The sequence below is a fragment of the Vigna unguiculata genome, chromosome 5 (genome assembly GCF_004118075.2).
Source record: "Vigna unguiculata cultivar IT97K-499-35 chromosome 5, ASM411807v1, whole genome shotgun sequence".
NCBI lineage: Eukaryota > Viridiplantae > Streptophyta > Magnoliopsida > Fabales > Fabaceae > Vigna > Vigna unguiculata.
Window position 1 is genome coordinate 13,758,761 of NC_040283.1, and position 19,303 is coordinate 13,778,063.

The 19,303-nt window shown below is 31.8% G+C and overlaps 2 protein-coding genes across 3 annotated transcripts; one reads left to right on the forward strand and one right to left on the reverse strand.

The window, feature by feature from the left end:
* Window positions 1–2,808: 2,808 nt before the first annotated feature.
* Window positions 2,809–3,915, reverse strand: LOC114183959 (RING-H2 finger protein ATL33-like). Its single transcript, XM_028071169.1, has one exon. The coding sequence runs from the start codon at window positions 3,641–3,643 to the stop codon at window positions 3,017–3,019; it is 627 nt and encodes a 208-aa protein (XP_027926970.1). The 5' UTR covers window positions 3,644–3,915; the 3' UTR covers window positions 2,809–3,016.
* An 8,818-nt stretch (window positions 3,916–12,733) lies between these two features.
* LOC114182965 (membrane-associated 30 kDa protein, chloroplastic) lies at window positions 12,734–18,610 on the forward strand. 2 transcript variants are annotated; one of them, XM_028069777.1, is made up of 11 exons: window positions 12,734–12,981; window positions 13,106–13,212; window positions 13,313–13,423; window positions 13,678–13,742; window positions 13,825–13,906; window positions 14,366–14,440; window positions 15,660–15,730; window positions 15,824–15,906; window positions 16,494–16,558; window positions 17,964–18,038; window positions 18,265–18,610. In XM_028069777.1, exons 1-11 carry the CDS (start codon window positions 12,858–12,860, stop codon window positions 18,382–18,384), a joined length of 978 nt encoding a protein of 325 aa, XP_027925578.1. In that variant the 5' UTR covers window positions 12,734–12,857; the 3' UTR covers window positions 18,385–18,610. The 2 variants fall into 2 exon arrangements, with proteins under 2 accessions (XP_027925578.1, XP_027925579.1); XM_028069778.1 differs by lacking the exon at window positions 12,734–12,981 and having other exon boundaries at window positions 13,305–13,423.
* Window positions 18,611–19,303: the final 693 nt, after the last annotated feature.

Below are 19,303 nucleotides of genomic sequence, written 5' to 3' on the forward strand. Positions count from 1 at the left end.
ATAATGTATTTGTGAACATTGTATTATTCAATACATGTAAAGAAAATAATCAAAGTATATATATATATATATATATATATATATATATATATATATATATATATGACAAAACTAACAAACTATAGTGTACCGTCTCAACCTAATTACTGGTACAAATTCAAACACCCTAGAGCGGGAAGAAGCTCATCCAAAGGATGAGGTCTTCATAGCAGCTCATCCAGAGGATGAGGTCTTCATAGCATCTCATCCATGAGGTCTTCATAGTAGATCATCCATAGGATGAGGTTTTCATAGTTGCTCATCTAGAGGTTAAGGTCTTCATCCTTGAGACGAGGTGAGGCACCTGGGAAGCAGCTCATCTAGAGAATCGTGTCTTCATCCTATAGACGAGGTGAGACACCTGGGAAGCAGATCATCTAAAGGATGAGGTCTTCATCCTAGAGACGAGGTGAGGCACTTGGGAAACAGATTATCCAGAGGATGAGGTCTTCATCTTAGAGACGAGGTGAGACACTTGAGAAGCAGGTCATCCAGAAGATGAGGTCTTCATAATTGTTCATCCAAAGGATGAGGTCTTCATCCTAAAGACAAGGTGAGATACCTGGGAAGCAGACCATTCAGAGGATGATGTCTCCATAACAGCTCATTCAAAGGATAAGGCCCTCATCCTATAGACGAGGTGAGGCATTGGGGAAATAGCTCATCCAGAAGATGAGGCTACCCAAATGCATCCACCAGAGGGGGCGAACCACACATGCCAAAGCCACAACCTCAGCTCCTAGACCCACACCCTAGCATAAATACCTAAATATCCTAATACCTAAGGAGACGACTTGCAACTTTCGCAACCATTCAAACCATGATCTTGCGAGTAGTTAGCGAGTAGTTATAACCACTGTATCCCGAGTTAAGGGGAAAATATCTCAATATAAAACTGAATGTTGACTCTATAAATATGGAGGAGCTCCCTTTTGCAGAAGGAGTTCAGAGAGCACAAATTAAAAGATTTTGAGTTTAAAGGATATTCTAAATACCGGTTGTCGGTAGAAAAAGTGTTTTTTTTTTATCGGAACAAGAAGTTGGTTGCTAGTTGACATCTTACTCTTAACTCCATACGGTGATTTTTTTTTTCTTTGAGCATCCTTTCATAGTATTAACGATAATCGACTCAGTTGAATTTGTGACATAATTAACTTAATAATTTTGAGTTAATTTTAATGAAGAGTAGATGCTTAGTAAATAAATTATGTCTTATGTTATACACACTGTTTTAAACCTACTTTATTGTTGGAATTACTTTTATGGCCATTACCTAATTATCATCGGTATTAAATAAGAAATAACTTATTATAATATTATTTTACAATACCAAATTGCAAACTAAAGTTGTAACACGATGTGAGAGAAGGTAAAGAAAAATTTGGCATACCACAACAAAGAAAAAAATGGAATATACTACTTTTTGTAAAAGGAAACAAAATAAAAACAATTTTTTTTCCATAAACAGCATCCTATGGCTGAGTTTCTGAAACCCCATTCCACCCAACATGTAATAAACTCCAAAACCCCTACCCTTTCCATTCATTTTTATTTTGCAAACCAACCCTCACAACAAATCGCACACACATACTGCTATCAGACCTTGAATAAAAATTTAGCTAACACCTACTAATTTAAAACAAACAAATACTTTTTTAAGGATAAAAATATATTTAAATTTTAAAATGATTTATTTATTTACTAATAATTAAAATACACTATCTAAATAAACAAATTAAATTATTATATTTAAATAAATTATTTGAAAAATCATACAAATTAAAGGCAGTTCAAATTGCAATACATCTTAATTTCAATTTACTCTACCATTAGTTTTCTAAACTTGAGTTATTACAATAGTGTAAATGAATTGTAAGCAATGGTGGACCCCATGTTGTAAGGTCTTCTTGGTGGTTATTACAATTGCACATGCTTTCATTCGTTCTTTTGTCAAAGGTGAATTCAATACAACAACTTCATTCATCACAACTTGAAGATGCAACCATGGATCTATCTCATACTCATTTATTACTCATTCAGGAACCACTACATCTGCATTTTCATACGCTTCATTACTTTCTCAATCAATCTTATTCTAACTTCACTATGCCACCCACCTTTTTCTTTTAGCTTTTACATACTACTACAAATTTCATATGAGAAACATAATCATAACTTCAAATTTTGTAACCAATTATGATTGAGATTTAAATTTTAAAACTTCAATGGGCAAAATAGAATAACAAGAAGATATTTCTTTATCCCTTGCGCCGCCATTTGGTGAAAATACTTCTATTTTACATTGTTACTTTTAGTTTTATTCAAATCAATTTTAAGAAAATGTTGTGAGAAATAAGATTTTTTAAGTTGATTATTTCCCTATTCAGAAGGATTCCCACGTCAATAAGTTGTTCAAAACTATTACTTTCTATTTTGGTGAGAGTTTATGAAAGAACTTGTTGAAACATACTATATTTTAATTTCTTGTATTATATGACCTGGAAAATATTGATGTAATGTAAAAAAGCAAAAAAAATTATTGAAAGCGTTTTAATTTTTTATCTTAGTTATACTCCTTCATTTCCAGTTCGGCTCTTTATCTGCTACATCCAAAACTCCACGCGAGGTATGGAAGAAACAAATCTATATTTCACCGGAAAAATCTTAATTTGATTTCAATTGATTAAATTCAATTTATTTAAGTGATTATTTCCTTCTTATCCTAAAAATGAAAACATCATATTGAAAATATTACAATATTCCAGGTACAAAACATTCCACAGTAATTTTTTTTTCATTTTAAGGAAATAGTTTTTTCATTACACTGCAATTCAGTCTTTATTCAACTGCCACATACCCTTTTGGAGTGGAAACTACTCAGAAAATCTGTACTCTAGTATAAGGTAATAATTGAACATCATAAATATAAAACTTAAAAACTCCATATTTAACAAAAATAGAAAAAAAAAATTAGAAATCAAACCATACTTGACTCATCACGCTCACGGTGACTCTCGTGCAAATCACCGTTGGGTTTGGTGGCGGCGACGACGGCTATGGTGGCGCGACAAATCGGGCAATTGGAGTGGTTACTGAGCCACAAGTTAATGCAAGAGGCGTGAAACGAGTGTTTGCACGCGCTCAGCTGCCGGACTTCTTCGCCGTCGGCGAACACCGAGAGGCACACCGGACACTCGCCGCCGATCTCTTTGGAGTGCTCCTCTTTCCGGTACTTCACCCCTGCGTCGACGCTGGCGAGTTCGATCTCACGGTGGGATGCCTCCGACGCGACGGAGGACTCGCTAGCTGAGGGATCCCCGCGGCGGCGGCGGTGCGAGGGGCAACCGAAGGCGAAGATGAAGGTGTAGATTAGCGCCGGGATAGTGACGACGGCGAGGAGTGCGAGGAGGAACTCGAACGGGGAGAGATCGACGGAGCTGGGAGGGTCGGCGAACGGCGGCGGCGGGGGAAAGGGGAGGACGGTGATCTGGAATATGGAGCTGGGGGCGCCGTCGAAGGGATGCGGCGGCGGGAAGGGTATGACGGTGATTTGGCTGGCGGGACGCGGCGGCGGAGCCGCGACGACCGTGGGTGAGTTTTGCATTGCGATAGAGAAAGAGAGAGAATGGATTATAATTATTATTAATATTTATTATTACTATTATTATTAAGTGATATGTGGTTTCATTTGGGAACTTTTTTCGTTTTTAACTTTTTTTTTGTTGGTTTTATTTTTATTTATTTATGGTAGAAAAGGTGATTGAAAATGGTTGTTAGTAATGAAAGGGATTGAAGGTGGATGAATTCTTTGAAGCAATAATTGGTTTGGGTGGGTGAGTGAAGAAAATGGAGAATTTTTTTCTAGGTGATATGTGAACAAAGAAGTCGTAGCTGGACCCTCTTTAATTTGTTTCTTTCTCATTCTCTATTTTTTTTTCAATATTTTTTTTACTTTTATAATTTTATAGTATTAAGGGTACTCGAGAAACTAAATTGATTGTTGATAAGTTTCTACCTTTCAAGTTCAAAACATTAGTCTAAGTTAATTCTTTAATATGGGTCTTCTAATATTTTAAAATAATCTATCAATTTCTTCATCAACAAATATATACTCTTACATTAAAAGTAGGAACAAAAGCTTCAAGCTTTGATCCTAGTTGTCAAAGATAATGGAAGATTTGACATAGTTTAGAAAGTATTTTCTAATATCAATCCATTTCAAGATCATGAACATAAATTCTTCTATTTTCAAGCATTCAATATAACAACCAAATCACAAGATTGCAAAACAAAATCTACTTCTTTCTTTTTACACATACATATAGTAGAAAGTTTACATAAAAGTCACAAAGTACATATGATCCCAACAGAAAGAGGATTAATCACTAAGCAATTTAATCTTAGATACAATAAGAGAATCAAAAAAAAAAAAAAAAGAACAATTGTTTGTAGAGTTTTTAGTTAAATGACCAAGTTTGATCTCTCCCTCCATTCGTGTTCTCCTTATTCTCTATCTTTATTCTATTTATAAGTTATATTTTTCATATGAAAGAAAATTTCACAAATATGTAATTTAATCATATATGAATTACATATATTTTATTTGAATAAGTTAATCTAATCAGTATTAGTCAAATTTAATTTGTTCACCTTATTTCACATACCTCTAAAAAAATAGTTATTCTTAAACAAATTTTCTAGTTTATTATTTTGTTTACTTAAATTGCTGTCATCCTTCAGAGTAAAAGAGAAATTTATTGAACCTTTATATATATAAACTAACTATTTTAGTTGACTAATCAGACTAAGTAAATAAATCAAATGCCTTCATATTCTTATATTAAAAATGACTATTATTCATATATATATATATATATATATATATATATATGTATATTTTTTTTTTCTTTTGAATTCATATAAAATATCCCATGTCCACAAAAATCATACGTTTTTTCATTGACTAAAATTTGTAATCTAATCTAAAATTGTATTAAAACTAAAACAAGGTGAATCATGCGTGAATTGATTTATTTGAGACAATCAAATGTACAGTCTCAACTAAAGGAAATATTTTTTGCATTATCAATAAAATGTAATAAATCCTTCCTAAAGAAAACTTTGGACAAAAATCAAGATTATTACAAGTAACTTTGCCATAAAATATATTAGAAGACTACGGTCAAAACTAATACAAAGTATTAAGTGTAAGATTGATTTGCAATAATCAACCTATGTAAAACAAAACACATCGAACACAAAATAAAAATAAAAAACAAAAATACAACTACATCTAACATTTTAAATTTTTTTAATGTTTATTTTTCTATGCTTTATAGTATTCTATCTCCAAATTACTGTATATCTTTTACTTTTTAAAGTTTGATTCTAATCAGAATTGTCTCCCTCGTATATTTTCTTTGAGAGTTGTATCTATTATTTCATTTTTTATCTACTGGTTGCCAAAAATAACAATCTAGAAGGCTCTATAGCTCTTAGTCATGGAGAAAATTAAAAGATATAGTTAGGAGTGTCTTTATGTATTTGTAGATAAAAATAAAAATGACATTATGAATATTTGGTGTGTAATCATTTATTATAGTAGAACTTTTAAGAAAAATTTAAAGGAGAATAGGACATAGTCTAAAGTTGGTATATATATATCAACTCAAATGAAAATCTAGTGCTTATTAGCGTTTATATACATTGATCAGTATTTTTTTTATCATACTTTGCGAAAAAATCTCAAACCTTATTCATACCTCATTTTAGAGTTGACCTACTACTTCATTTGAAATTATAAACTAGTCTGAATAGAGTTGAATAAACATTTTTTGCAAGTATTTGGGTAAATGATAACTTGAGTTAAAGAGTGTAAATGTGAAATAACAGTAGTAATGAACACCAAGTTTATATTGATTCACTCATGTTGACTTCCATTCAATTCTCCTCCAAGAAAACCTAGAAGAATTAATATAAGAACAAAATATAATTCTAGATCAAGGTTGTGAAAAAAAATGGTGTAATTGAGGTTATAAGCAAAAAGAAAAATAACTTGGGAATCTAACTTAATTTAGAGATATCAAATGAGTTGAATGATTAAGAGAGATAATGAAAAACTGTACGACAAAATAAATGTTCTTCAAATAAAAGGAAACTAGTGACTAAAGATAAGCTTGAAAATAACTTTTTATATTATCTAATAAACTAAACATATTTAAATAATTTAAAACTAGAACGAAACATGAGGATGTGATAAATATTTACATACTTATTTTTATTTTCATGCCTGCTTTAATTGAGGATTGCACATATCCATGCTTGATTAACACATATTTTTCATCAAAGTTAAAACGAGTTTAAAAAATAGTTGTGGGTATAAATGTGCTTGTTTATGGGTGACCCTATGAAATTTTTATATGAACTTCTTAACCTTTTGAGCGAGAGACTTATTTGATAACTATAGTGTTTTCTATTAATGTTATGGAAATTGATATTTTGACAAACAAAGTTTGACAAACTTTTGACAAAGTCTAGCCGGCTCTTATGTGTCACCTGAATTATTTTATTTTTAATTGTATATTATTTTCTTTGTTGGCAAGGGAAAGAGGGAAAGGGAGAAATCCTCGTTTCTTTGAAAATTTTGATTTCTAACACCAAACTATCTTGCTTTCATGCTTCGTTCTCTCTCTCTCTCTAGGTCTTTCGTCCACATTGTTCTACTACAAAGGTTTCTTTGTTTCCGTCCTCACTGTTCCACTTTCGTTGTTCCAATGTTGGAGTTGGGCGACATCGTAGGTAGGTTTTCCTTTTTTTCTTGTTATTTTTGAGGTCCTTTTTCAAGTGTTGCATCCCTGCTTTTGGTCCCGTGTTTTCATGTGCTTTGTACTGGTGTATATATTTCATTTTATAGGTTTAGGGAAAATAAGTAGAAGTCAAGTGTCATGAGCACAAGAAGGTTTAGGCAAATAAATTTACATAATTATGAAATTACTCTTTTGATTTTGTCAGTGTTAGTCCTTCGACTTTTTGGATGATTGGATTTATAGTTTTATCTTGAAATTTATTTAATTCCATGAGTCTTCACCATACATTTTGTGCTACACCAATAAAGAGGAACAAATTTGAATCTAATGTCACATTGAAAAATCATTAAAATTTTTACTCTTTCAACATATTTTCTAGTGCACAATCTAGGGATACCTACAACCCACTCAGTTTTGAAACAAAAAGGTGGACATGTGTCCCTGATGAAATGCAATATCAAATCAATTGGACACCTTCATCTGGGATACCTTTCGTTCAAAAACATGTACCGCATTTGCCACTTAATCAATCAGTGTTTGTTAGTTAAGTATTGAATACATTTTTCCAACAATTTTTTTCAACATATTTTCTAGTGCATAGTCTGGGATGTTATGTTTGTGATTCATTAGTAATTTTAGAATTGAAGAAATGAGGAAATAGTCTTATATGAGCAAATATTAAGTAATTATGGTGGCATTTACAAGTTTTTACTCTTCAATGTAGTGGTTTTGTATCATTGTCGACATCTGTACAATCAAATTTAGATATACCTCAAACAATTGGTACAAGTTAAGTATTTGTGTTTCCTTGATAAGTAAGTAGGATTTGCCTTTTGAAATTGTCGAAGTTGTAGTTACAAAAACATCTAACAAATTCCATTATGCTGGATTTTATAGGTGAGGAAATGCTGACCATTTTTTGGGCCACTTTTATAAGTTGGATATGACATCGTTAAACACCTTTTTTTATGTTGGTTGTGTTTGTCAATGACATTCAATGTATATATAAAAAATAACTTAATGTAGGATGTACGTTAATTGGTATTGATTGCCCTATAATTATTCATATTGACCAAAATTTATTTTAGACACTATGTTGCAGTGGTCTGATATGAGCATGGAATTGTTTTAGACACTCTATTTCAGTAGTACGTACAAAACACAAGGTAATTAAGTGGCAAATGCTGGAAGAGTTTTTGCACAACAGGTAAAACATATTATCTATGTCTTTGTATTTGGGGTGGCTGAGAACTCAATGAAGTTTTTATCAAAGGTTGTGGGTTATGGGTTTTTGGTTCACTTGAAAAAAAAATAAAGGACAAAAAACTCACAAATTTATGCAATAACTATGTACCAAACTCAAGGTAATTAAGTGGCAAACACTTTAAGAGTTTTTGCACAACAGGTAAAACAAATTATTCATTACAACACATTTGGCTCTACATTTGGGGTGGGTGAGAACTCCATGTGAATTTCGTTAGAGGTTGTCGGTTGTGGGGTCTTGTTTCACTTCAAATAAAACTTAAGAACAAAAAAGACTGACAAATATATGCAATACCTATCTACTAAACACAAGGTAACTAAGTGGCAATCTCTGGATGAGTTTTTTTACAACAGGTAAAACATATTATCTATGACTTTGTATTTAGAGAGGGTGAGAACTCCATCTGGATTTCATCAGAGGTTATGGGTTATGGGTTGTATGTTCACTTGAAAAAAAAAATAAAGGACAAAAGATTGACAAATATATGAAATAACTATGTATCAAAACACTATGTAATTAAGTTGCAAACACCATAAAAGTGTTTGCACACCATGTAAATAGATTATCCATTACAGCACATTTGACTCTGTATTTAGGGTGGGTGAGAACTCCATGTGAATTTCGTTAGAAGTTATGCATTATGTGGTCTTGGTTCACTTCAAATAAATTTTAAGAACAAAAAACACTAACAAATATATGCAATACCTATCCACCAAACACAAGGTAATTAAGTGGCAAACGTTGTTAGAGTTTTTGCACAATAGGTAAAACAAATTATCTATGACTTTGTATTTGGGGCGTGTGAGAACTTCATCTGAATTTCGTCAAAGGTTACGAGTTGTGGGTTGTAGATTCAATTGAAAAAAAATATATAAATGAAAAAAAGACTGACAAATATAGGAAATAATTATGCACCAAACACTATGTAATTAAGTGGAAAACAATGCAAGAGTTTTGCACACCATGTAAAATAGATTATCCATTACAACACATGGTCTGTGAAATAAAAGGGATTAAAAATTGATTTCAAAAACTATATACCAAACGTAGTTAAAATAAGTGACAAATGCAACTACAATTTATGTACATAAATGGAATCAGTTAATTCCTCACAAGTTCTTTCACGATATACTTAGGCTGGCTGACAAATGCATTTCAACAAAGGGTGTCTGGTGTGGGTTTCCCCATGACTTCAAAATAAACATGGTCTGCGAAATAAAATGATTGAAAATTGATTTGAAAAACTATGTACTAAACGTAGTCTCAATAAGTGGCAAACATAGTTAAAGTTTTTGTACAAAAATGGAATCAGTGAATTACTTACAAGGTCTTTCAGTGTGAACTTGGGTTGGCTGAGAAGGGCATGTGCACTTCAACCAAGGGTGTTTGGTGTAGGTTTTCCCATGACTTGAAATAAACATGATATGTGAAACAAAAGGGATTAAAAATTGATTTTAAAACGATGTACCAAATGTAGTCAAAATAAGGGGCAAACACAGTTATAGTTTTTGCACACAAATGGATGTAGTTATTGAACATCTATATTTGTAACCCTATTTACCACAAGATGAAATTATATTGGGTACCTAGTTCTTGCAACACTTTTGGTTGTTTTTTTTTAAATCGATACCTAATACTTTGGAAAAAATATATTAAAGACTTTACTTAGTAACTCTAAATTCAATAATTGTACATATAATTAGGGAGATTTAAGGAGATCTATGAATACTTAATCTACACATAGTCCATCAGATAATCATTACACTTCCTTAGAGTCTCAAACACACTATTCTTTAATAATTATGATTTCATTTATTAGATACCAAACATTATTTATATTATTGTAAAATGTATTCACGTTATTCTAATCAATTTCTTGGATTATTTCCTCAAAACATATGTACATTTTCAGTATGAAATTCTTCACAAGCCTTTTGAAGCTCATCCTTGTGTGATGTAACTGCTTCCACTTCTATCAAAACATGAAAAAGCTGTAACTAAATGATATTATTTGTGAACCTCTTTTAAATGCAATGTTGCAACTATCAATTGTACCATTATTATCAACATCATCCTACAACCACTATTATCAACATCATCCTACAATCAGAAACAAAATTGGGAGATGGATTATAAGGATGTGGTACTAAAAATGTGCAACATCCTATGTGTTCAAAGAAACCAAATTTTTTGATTCAAATAATTCAAATAAAAAGTAAAAAATCACCTTCCATAATTGCTGTTAGAGCCAATGCAGAAGAAATAATATCAAATAATAAAATTATATGGTTGAAGATTTGGAGAATGTCATTTTTCACAATAAAAGGAATATAAAAGTATTGAGATTTCTTGAACTTGGAAGCACATGCAATTAAGCATGTTTAAATAAATGGTCAAAGATGAAGAAGCAAGAGACTACTACTCATTGGGTTTCTTGGAATCTCCTAGGCCATGAAGGGAATATTTCCAGTGCAACTACAACTCTAGTTGTGAATAAAGTTGCAAGAATCACAAGGGCAAAATTTCAAGAGGATCACCAAACCAAGGTGTTGAAGATTACAAAATAAAGACTGAAGGACTTTCAATTATAACAACAAAAAAAGGCAAAGGAATCTAATCCAAATTTTCATCAATTATGGAGTTGGTAAATCTTGCAAAGGAGGTCAATTTCTAACATTGTAAGCCAACGCCATCCAAGTCTATTGTCTCATAATCATTATTGTCTCAGTCTAAAAAAAATGATTATTTCCCCTAAATTAGAAATCAAGATCCAAATAAAAAAGAAAAAAAATCCCTAAACCTACAAAATGAAATACATACACCAACACAAAGCACACGGGACCAAAAGTAGGGATGCAAACATAGAAGTTTAAAAAAAAATCCTTAAACCAGAAAAAGAAAAATAGCAACGCTTGAACAAGGATCTCCAAAATAACAAAATACAGAGAAAAACAAGAGGAAAACTTACCTACGATGTTGCCCAACTCCAACAGTGAAACAATGAAAGTGAAAATAGTAAAGATGAAAATAAAGAAACCTTTGCGGTAGAACAATGTAGATAAAAGGCCTAAAGAGAGAGAACGAAACATGAAAGCAAAATAGTTTGGTGTTTGGAAATAAAAAATTTCGAAGGAACAAAGATTTCTCCCTTTCCCTCTTTTCCATGCCAGGATAGAAAATAATATACAATTAAAAATAAAATAATCCAGGTGACACATAAAAACTAGTTAGACTTTGTCCAATAGTTTGTCAAAGAAAAATTTTTTGTTTCTCAAACTATCGATTTCCTAATGTTGTATATGAATATATACAAGCAACTTATTTTTATGTTTTTAAAAAAGTTAGTTTTCGAGGGCATGCAATACTAGAAATACCTTTTATGTATTGTTGAGATATAAAGCAAACAATTAAACTATGGTGTAAAAGAAACACGTGAAAATAGGAGGTATAGAAGCATGGTATTGTTTTAAGTAAAACGTGGATTTTTATAAAATGGTTAGCAATATACTATTTTTTAACTCAAAGTTGATTATATTTAAATAGTTCTACCTTGTAACATTTAACACCGTATATATTCGATATTAGCACAAGCAATGATAGTTTTAATACAAGTATTTATCAATTCCTTTCAAACAAATATAATTCACAATGTCATCTTAATTTAAAGATTTTCCTTTTATGGTTATTGAAAAAAGAAAGTTTTAAAGAAGAGAAAAGAACCTTAAGGCATATGAAATAATAATAAAAAGTTGTAGAGATACATAATAAATCAATTAATCTTGTTTATTGTCATTTGTTATGGATCATGTTATAAAGACTTGTGTTAAAAATGTGTATTATTCTATTCTATTATAACGTGTCTACCACATCCAATTTATAGAGTTACAATATAGTAATTATATTTAAAAAAGAAAAACTAACTTTCATTCCACTCTAATTATTGCTTTAACTACTATCCACATATAACACATTTTTTTGTCGTTTTTGTCTTTTTAACTACTCCTCAAAGTACTCTATTTATAACTTCTTTCATGTTCTTGAAGCGAAACCATTTCTTAAAGTAATTCATTGAAATATGAGATGTTATGAGATGCTATTGGCAAAATGGATAAAGTGAATCTTGTCAAGCATATATCAAATTTACAATTAATGTTTATATCTTCTAAATAACAAATAGAAATACAATTATTAAAAACTATTACAAGTTCAAAACTTTGTACTTTCTTATTATTTAATAAATAATAAAAAAATCATATAAGTGCAATATTTTTTAATTATAAATTATGGCATAACATAAATTCATGAAATTCTATAATAATTATTTCAACATATATTTTTATTAGTAGATGTGGATAGTGATTAAATTGGTAACACTTTTTAATCTTAAATTATAAATATTGAAAATATTTAGGCAAAATAATGAAGAATTTGATTTTAAAAAATAAAAAATTCTGAATTTGACGATTAAAACCAGTAATCAAATTAACTCATTAAACTAGTGGTTCTTTTTTTGTGAAAAAGAAACTAATAATTGGAAACATACGGGGACTAAGCGTGAAATAATGGGCCGGTCCGGGCGATGGGCCTGATTTGTGACATTCCAGAATAAATTTCAGCCCATTGAAAATGAAGGTTGCAAGTCTGGAGGAGCGTGAAGAGGAGAAGGTTGAGGAGTGTTCCCAAAATCGCAATATCTTCAATTCTATCTGCAACCACAAACCTTCTTGTTCGTAGTTGATCACAAAAAAATGGCGACGAAACTTCATATATTCACAGGATTGACCCCGGCGCCATTTCAATCTTCTTCCTCCTCCTCCACTCTTTGCGTAGTGAAGAAGCCTCTCAGTACATCCTTTTTCGGCGCTGGAGGAGGTACTCTTACTATTCCCGTTGCTCGCTGCTCGCAATAGTTAATTTCCGTTTAATTTGTTTAAACGCTGCGGTTTAGCATGTGATTAGTTTAATTAGCCATGTTTCTAACTTCTGATCGTTGCAGTGGAAGCTCTGAAAGTGAGCGCGATGAGGATTGCGAAGCCTGTGCGTGGTGGCGGTGCTCTCGGAGCTCGCATGAACCTATTTGACAGGTTCGCCAGAGTTGTGAAGGTGAAAAAAAGCACCGAAACGACAGCGTTTAGTTTTTTATGGTTTAGCTTTAATATTTTCTTTGTCGTTATGGTTAGATTTTGTCATCTTAGTAATGCAGTCATACGCAAACGCTATCATAAGTACGTTTGAAGATCCGGAGAAAATATTGGAGCAAGCTGTGCTGGAAATGAACGACGACTTGACGAAAATGCGTCAAGCTACTGCGCAAGTTAGTTACAATTGTTCATTATCTGTTTGTTTTGATTTTGATTTTTTAAATTTGTTGTGTGTGTTATTGTCTTATTTATTTTTTTTCGAATAATTAATATATAATGTTATAATTGTTTTAGTTGTTTGAGTTTTTATGATTGTACACGAGCTATTTAACTGTAAACTGACTTCAAAAGAGATTGCTAGTTTTCCCTGTTTATGCTATCTCTTATTCAATTTTATTTTATTGATTTTTTTTTTCTATTTCTTGAGGTATTGGCATCTCAAAAGCGGTTGGAAAATAAATACAAGGCTGCACAACAAGCTTCTGAAGAGTGGTAATGTATGAAAGATTTATTATCTTAATTTGCTAATGATGTCTGGTATATAAAATGCCTTTGTGCTTTTTATGTGTTGCAGGTATCGGAAAGCACAACTTGCTCTTCAGAAAGGTGAAGAAGATCTTGCTCGTGAAGCACTTAAGAGGCGTAAATCTTATGCGGTAAATTCTCAATTTGTTGAAGGTTTTTTGTTAAATTTTGTCTGATAGATAGATAGAAAGAGAGAGATTCCTTTCAAATGTTTGATAACACTTTGTCCTCCTCTCATTGCTTAATTATTTTTCCGTTCATACAAGCAAATGTAAAAGCTTGATTGAAACAAATCTATAGGTCTATGAAATGGACCATTGCCAAGGGTTTTAATGTGTTTTGATTAGCTGAAGTTGTTGGAATGTTTAGATGAGGACTTGACAGACTACACAATAGTTGACCTTTGAAAGTGCTTTCATGTATGCATTTTGGCTCATGTTAGATAGTATTGATGAAATATGAATGTCGATGTCAGTATTGTAGATTAAAAAGTTTGGATTTGCCAAAGTTTTAACTTTTATAGGATACTGCATCTTGAAAATAGAACCTTAGTGTAATGGAAAGCTCATTATGCTTTTAATATGTTGCAGGATAATGCCAGTTCTTTGAAAGGTCAACTTGATCAACAAAAGACTGTTGTTGAGAATCTTGTCTCTAATACACGGGTAAGTTAAGTTCTTCTCAGTATGTTACCAGTCCGTTGTGTTTACTTATGTGTTAAGAGTGTTCGAAAACAATCATTTTGAAGCACTGGGCTGAATCGAAAACCTAAGTCAAAGATCATCAAAGCTTATCATTTTGGATTAGTTTGATTCTTGATAATGTTATGGCTATATATTCCTAAAACCTTGTTAAATTATAGTTGTATATGTGATTCTTAGGAAGAGTAAACTGTGTTGCTTGAGTTCATTGTATAAATTTTTCCTAGTGATGTTTCTCGATCACTAGGATCTATACTTTTCTTCTAAATTACTTAGGCACGATTGGTTATTTTTTAATGTCCTAGCTTTTCTCTTGGGTTTGGACTTTGGTAGTAGTAGAAACTGAGAAATTTCATTTTCCATCATGGTAGGATAAATTATCGGACATCATTTTAAACACTGTAATGTCTTTTTAGATGAATGATTGTTTTAATGGATTAATGTAGAAAGTCGGTGTGCCCTTGGTTGTACTGACTGTGTAGAAAGATATATCATATTGTACCTGTGGTATCTTATGAAGGAACTGTAGACCGTCCACCAGGTTTTGTTAGCTTTCCACTTTACCTTCTACTGTGACCTTTTTTCATCAGCATGTCACACTAAAGTCCTATGTCAAAAGTTTCTTTCTTCCCTCCTTCCTTGAATTAACCCCAAAGAATCCACGTGCCATGGTTTCCACTCCTTGTGCTGTTCACATCGTAAAGGCATTAATTTACCCCTATTACCTTTCATATAAATTGCAATCTTTCGAGCTCAAAAATACATACAATAAATAAGACTTGTGTGCAATTGATCAGAAAATGATGTCCTCCTGTAGCTTCTGGTGAGCCTGTCTTTTCTTTAGCTATGAATGTGAAATTATCTTGAGAATAAAATAACAGGATAAAGAAAGTGGCAACAAGAATTTAGCAAAACTGTTTTCTGGCTCTTGGTTAAAGCCTCAATGTATCAATGCCCTATAATGTTAATGGGAAGCATGCAGTTTAAAAATTGAGATTGAATTTTTTTTGCTGGAAGTGGACACAAAAAAACGCACTTTGACACCTTCATTGTAAGAATTGCCTCCTTCTGGAAATGATTGGAATCCGTTTAGCAATTTTAGTTTAATACTCTAATTCTGGAATTTTATTATACATAAAATTTATTTATGACAGCTATGAGCTATAATTTTTTTATTTTGTAGCTTTTGGAGAGTAAGATACAGGAGGCAAGGTCAAAGAAGGATACCCTGAAAGCAAGAGCTCAATCAGCAAAGTTTGTCTTTTAATTCTTTTTCCCATTGACTTCTGTCTTATTAAAGTCTTCTCTGGGTATTTTAGTGATTGTTGTTGGTTGATGTTTCTTCAGGACTGCAACCAAGGTGAGTGAGATGCTGGGAAATGTCAATACTAGTAGTGCTCTTTCAGCCTTTGAAAAGATGGAAGAGAAAGGTTAGAAAATTTTACATGTACTTTTTTGTTGAATTGTGGCTTATACTTAATGAGTACCTTTGACCATATGCAAACATATAATTCCATTGCCATGCCAGAGTTATTTTGAGGTTCTATGCTTCCTATCCTGCTCACTTTCCTTTTTCTTTTTTGCAAACTGATAACCTATTATTATATTGATAAACTATAGAATCCCGGAAATAATCTGACACGTTGGAGCTTCTAGTGATTCACAGCTTTTTTTTTTTTTTTTTTAATGTATTTTGATTTTGACAAATGACAACGGCAATAATCATGCTACATTATGATTAAGCCCAACCTATTCTTTGTGAATTATGCACATTTTGACCTTATGCATGCTCATTATTAATTATCTTAATAAATGTAATAGTATTCAAAATCTATAATAATGAGTAAAATTATAATGAAACATGGCATTGGATAGCATGATATAACATGCTTATAAGGTTTAGTCTATGGGATAAAGTGTGGGTATTTGCATGAGTTATTTATATAATCTTTTATGTGCTCTTACTATTGTGTATGAAATTATTTGTCTTTGTAATTATTTTCTATTATCTTGATAGTGATGGCAATGGAGTCCCAAGCTGAAGCTCTTGGCCAGTTGACAAGTGACGATCTAGAAGGAAAGGTAGTAATTATTTTCTATTATATGTTGTGCATGGAAATGAACGAACTAAAAGGGGGCGAACCAGATTTGTTTTATTTTCATTTTTTTTTAGGAAACATAAATGTCCAAATAATGGAAAACGAAATCTTCTGAACTATTATGATCATAGCTAGATTCACTACAGTTATGTAATCTATTAAAAAATAATGTAGTTTTCTTTGTCGATTTAACTTACTGTTGGAAAATGTAGAAACCATTTCCTCGGAAGCTATTTAGTAAGGAAATAAACCCTGAGCCCATTAATTCTGCAGCAGAAAAATATAATCTTCTTTCTGTAAATGTTTTTCTTTGTTAGATAGTTTGATTAAGCTCAGAATCACAAAACTAATTGAACAAGAATAAGTTTCAAATATATTTTGTGGTTTGCTATATAAATCCCTTGGCTTCGTCTGATAGTTTTATCATGCGTTAGACTTGGGGGAGCTTGGAGTGACAGACCGTAAAGTATTTTTGTTTTTTTCTTTTCTTTTTATATAAGGGTTGACGTGTTTGATATCACCGTGAAAGAAAGAGATCCCAACAAGGTTGAAACCCCTAGGTTTCCCCAATCATTTGCAGCACATCAAGGATTTATTTAAGAAAAAAAAAACAAAGCAGAGACTGTAAAACTTATTGCTTCATTACATTATGAGGAAATTGCACTTATCCTCCATTGAGTATTTTATTGTGCGTTAGAGTTGGGGAGTTTGGAGTGACAAAGATTGTAAAATGCATTCTTCATTACGTACATTACATAGTGTGGAAATTTTACTTACCTCCTATAAGGTTATACTATATGACACTCACATCCCTTTTAGTTCCAAAATAGACACTCACATCCTTTTTAGTTCCAATATAGACACTCATCTCTTTTATGTTTTTAATAAAATAACACTTAAATCTCTATAGTTTTTAAATAGACATTAACCTCCCTCATTTTTAATAAATGATACTCACTTCCGTTATGTTTTTTATAAAGTAACACTCAACTCCCTTTATTTTGTTTTTATAATAATTTTTTAAAGTTTTTTTTTTTGTTTATTATGTTCTTTAATTTTTATATTTTAAAACTTAATTTTTAATTTTCATATTCTTTTATTGAAGTGTTTGTTAATATGATATTTTAAAATAAAATAAGGGAAGTGTTACTTATAGTTTTTTTATTAAAATATAAGGGAGATGAATGTTATTTATTAAAAGCATAAGAGGTGAATATTTATTTAAAAACTAGAGTTGTGAATGCTATGTTATTAAAACTATTGAGGAATGTCAATTTTAAAACTAGCATATATGACTTAATGGAGGCAAGTTTAATTTCCCCATCATGATTGTTTGTGAAATTCTTGGGTTTCATTCTTCTGCAGCGATTAATTATTGATTTTTGCAGTTTGCATTGCTTGAGGGCTCTTCAGTTGATGACGATCTCGCAAATTTGAAGAAAGAATTGTCTGGTGGTTCAAAGGTAAGCTTCAAATGTGAAATAGCTTCTGTTTGGGTATAGTGCCACGAGAATTTAATTCTGTCTTGCAAGTTTTCCCTGTTTTGTGACTAGAAGTTGGTAAACCTGTGAAGGCAAGGAATTTCTTTTTCTTTTTCCTAACGCATTACATTTTGCTAACGTAAAATTAGACGCTAGGTGCCGCGTTTCAAATTTTTCATTAAATTGTTTGACTGTTTGCTTCAAGCAGAAAGGTGACCTTCCTCCTGGAAGAAGTGGCACCACTAGCACCAACACTGGAATTCCATTTCGAGACTCAGAGATTGAGTTGGAACTTGATCAATTGAGGCAAAGAGCAAAGGAATTTTGAAGCATGGAATATTTTTCTTTTTTGTTTCTTCAAATTTAGCTTGAATTTAGTTTCCGTACTTTTAATATCAACGCTGTACAGCTAAAAGGCCAATCACGATATTGTTGACACTACTGGCCAAAAGTTGGTTGGAAAATTGAACAGATTAACTGCATACTCATGTTTTGAACACTCTTAAGTGTGATGATGTTTAATACATGTTTGCACAAGAGCTCTACACTTACAATTGCTATTGTTGATAATCTTCATGAGAAGAGCAATGCTATTTAAAATCTCGTAGCATGTCCAGAACTCAAGGTTAGCAGCAGCACCATGTTCATAAATCATAAGGGTGCATCCCCTTTGACCCTTTGTTAAGTGGTTGGGTATTGTAATTGTATTTTGTTTTGGGCATGCATTTTTCCATCTTAAATTGCGGAACATACGTTTATTTTACCATAAAAATGTTTAATGTCTGCTGCCCCCCGCGCTTATTTTTGTAAACTTTTTTCACGTGAAGATGTAACCTAGCATGAAGCAATGGCAAATGTGTGGCCAATTCCTACCTTATATGCAAAGGTTTTTGAACAAAGTATATACTACAAAGGTTACGTTGAACTATGTTTAACTTAATTGCTGGGGCTAATCGAAAGTTTCACCTTTTTATTTAACCATTAATAATTATACTAGATTTGCTAAATTAAAGTATTGGATACTCTTGATGCTAAATCAAATGAGGAAGAAAACCAAGTGTCTACAAACTGATAATAGTGTGGCGTTTTTTCTTTCCGGAGTTAAATGATTTTTGTGGAGACAATATTGTGAAACAATTGATTGTTCGTCATACGCTATGACAAAATAAAGTAGCAGACAGGATGCAAAAATATTTTCTAGAGAGCAAGATATATGTTGTCACATTTTGGGTTAGATAATTGAAATT

Bases quoted from the DNA above. Each gene is read 5' to 3' on its own strand.
- LOC114183959 (XM_028071169.1), bottom strand. From the start codon at position 3,643: ATGCAAAACTCACCCACGGTCGTCGCGGCTCCGCCGCCGCGTCCCGCC.
- LOC114182965 (XM_028069777.1), top strand. From the start codon at position 12,858: ATGGCGACGAAACTTCATATATTCACAGGATTGACCCCGGCGCCATTT. The intron at 13,743-13,824 runs GTAATGTATGAA...TATGTGTTGCAG, and splicing joins CAACAAGCTTCTGAAGAGTG to GTATCGGAAAGCACAACTTG. The intron at 15,731-15,823 runs GTTTGTCTTTTA...ATGTTTCTTCAG, and splicing joins GCAAGAGCTCAATCAGCAAA to GACTGCAACCAAGGTGAGTG.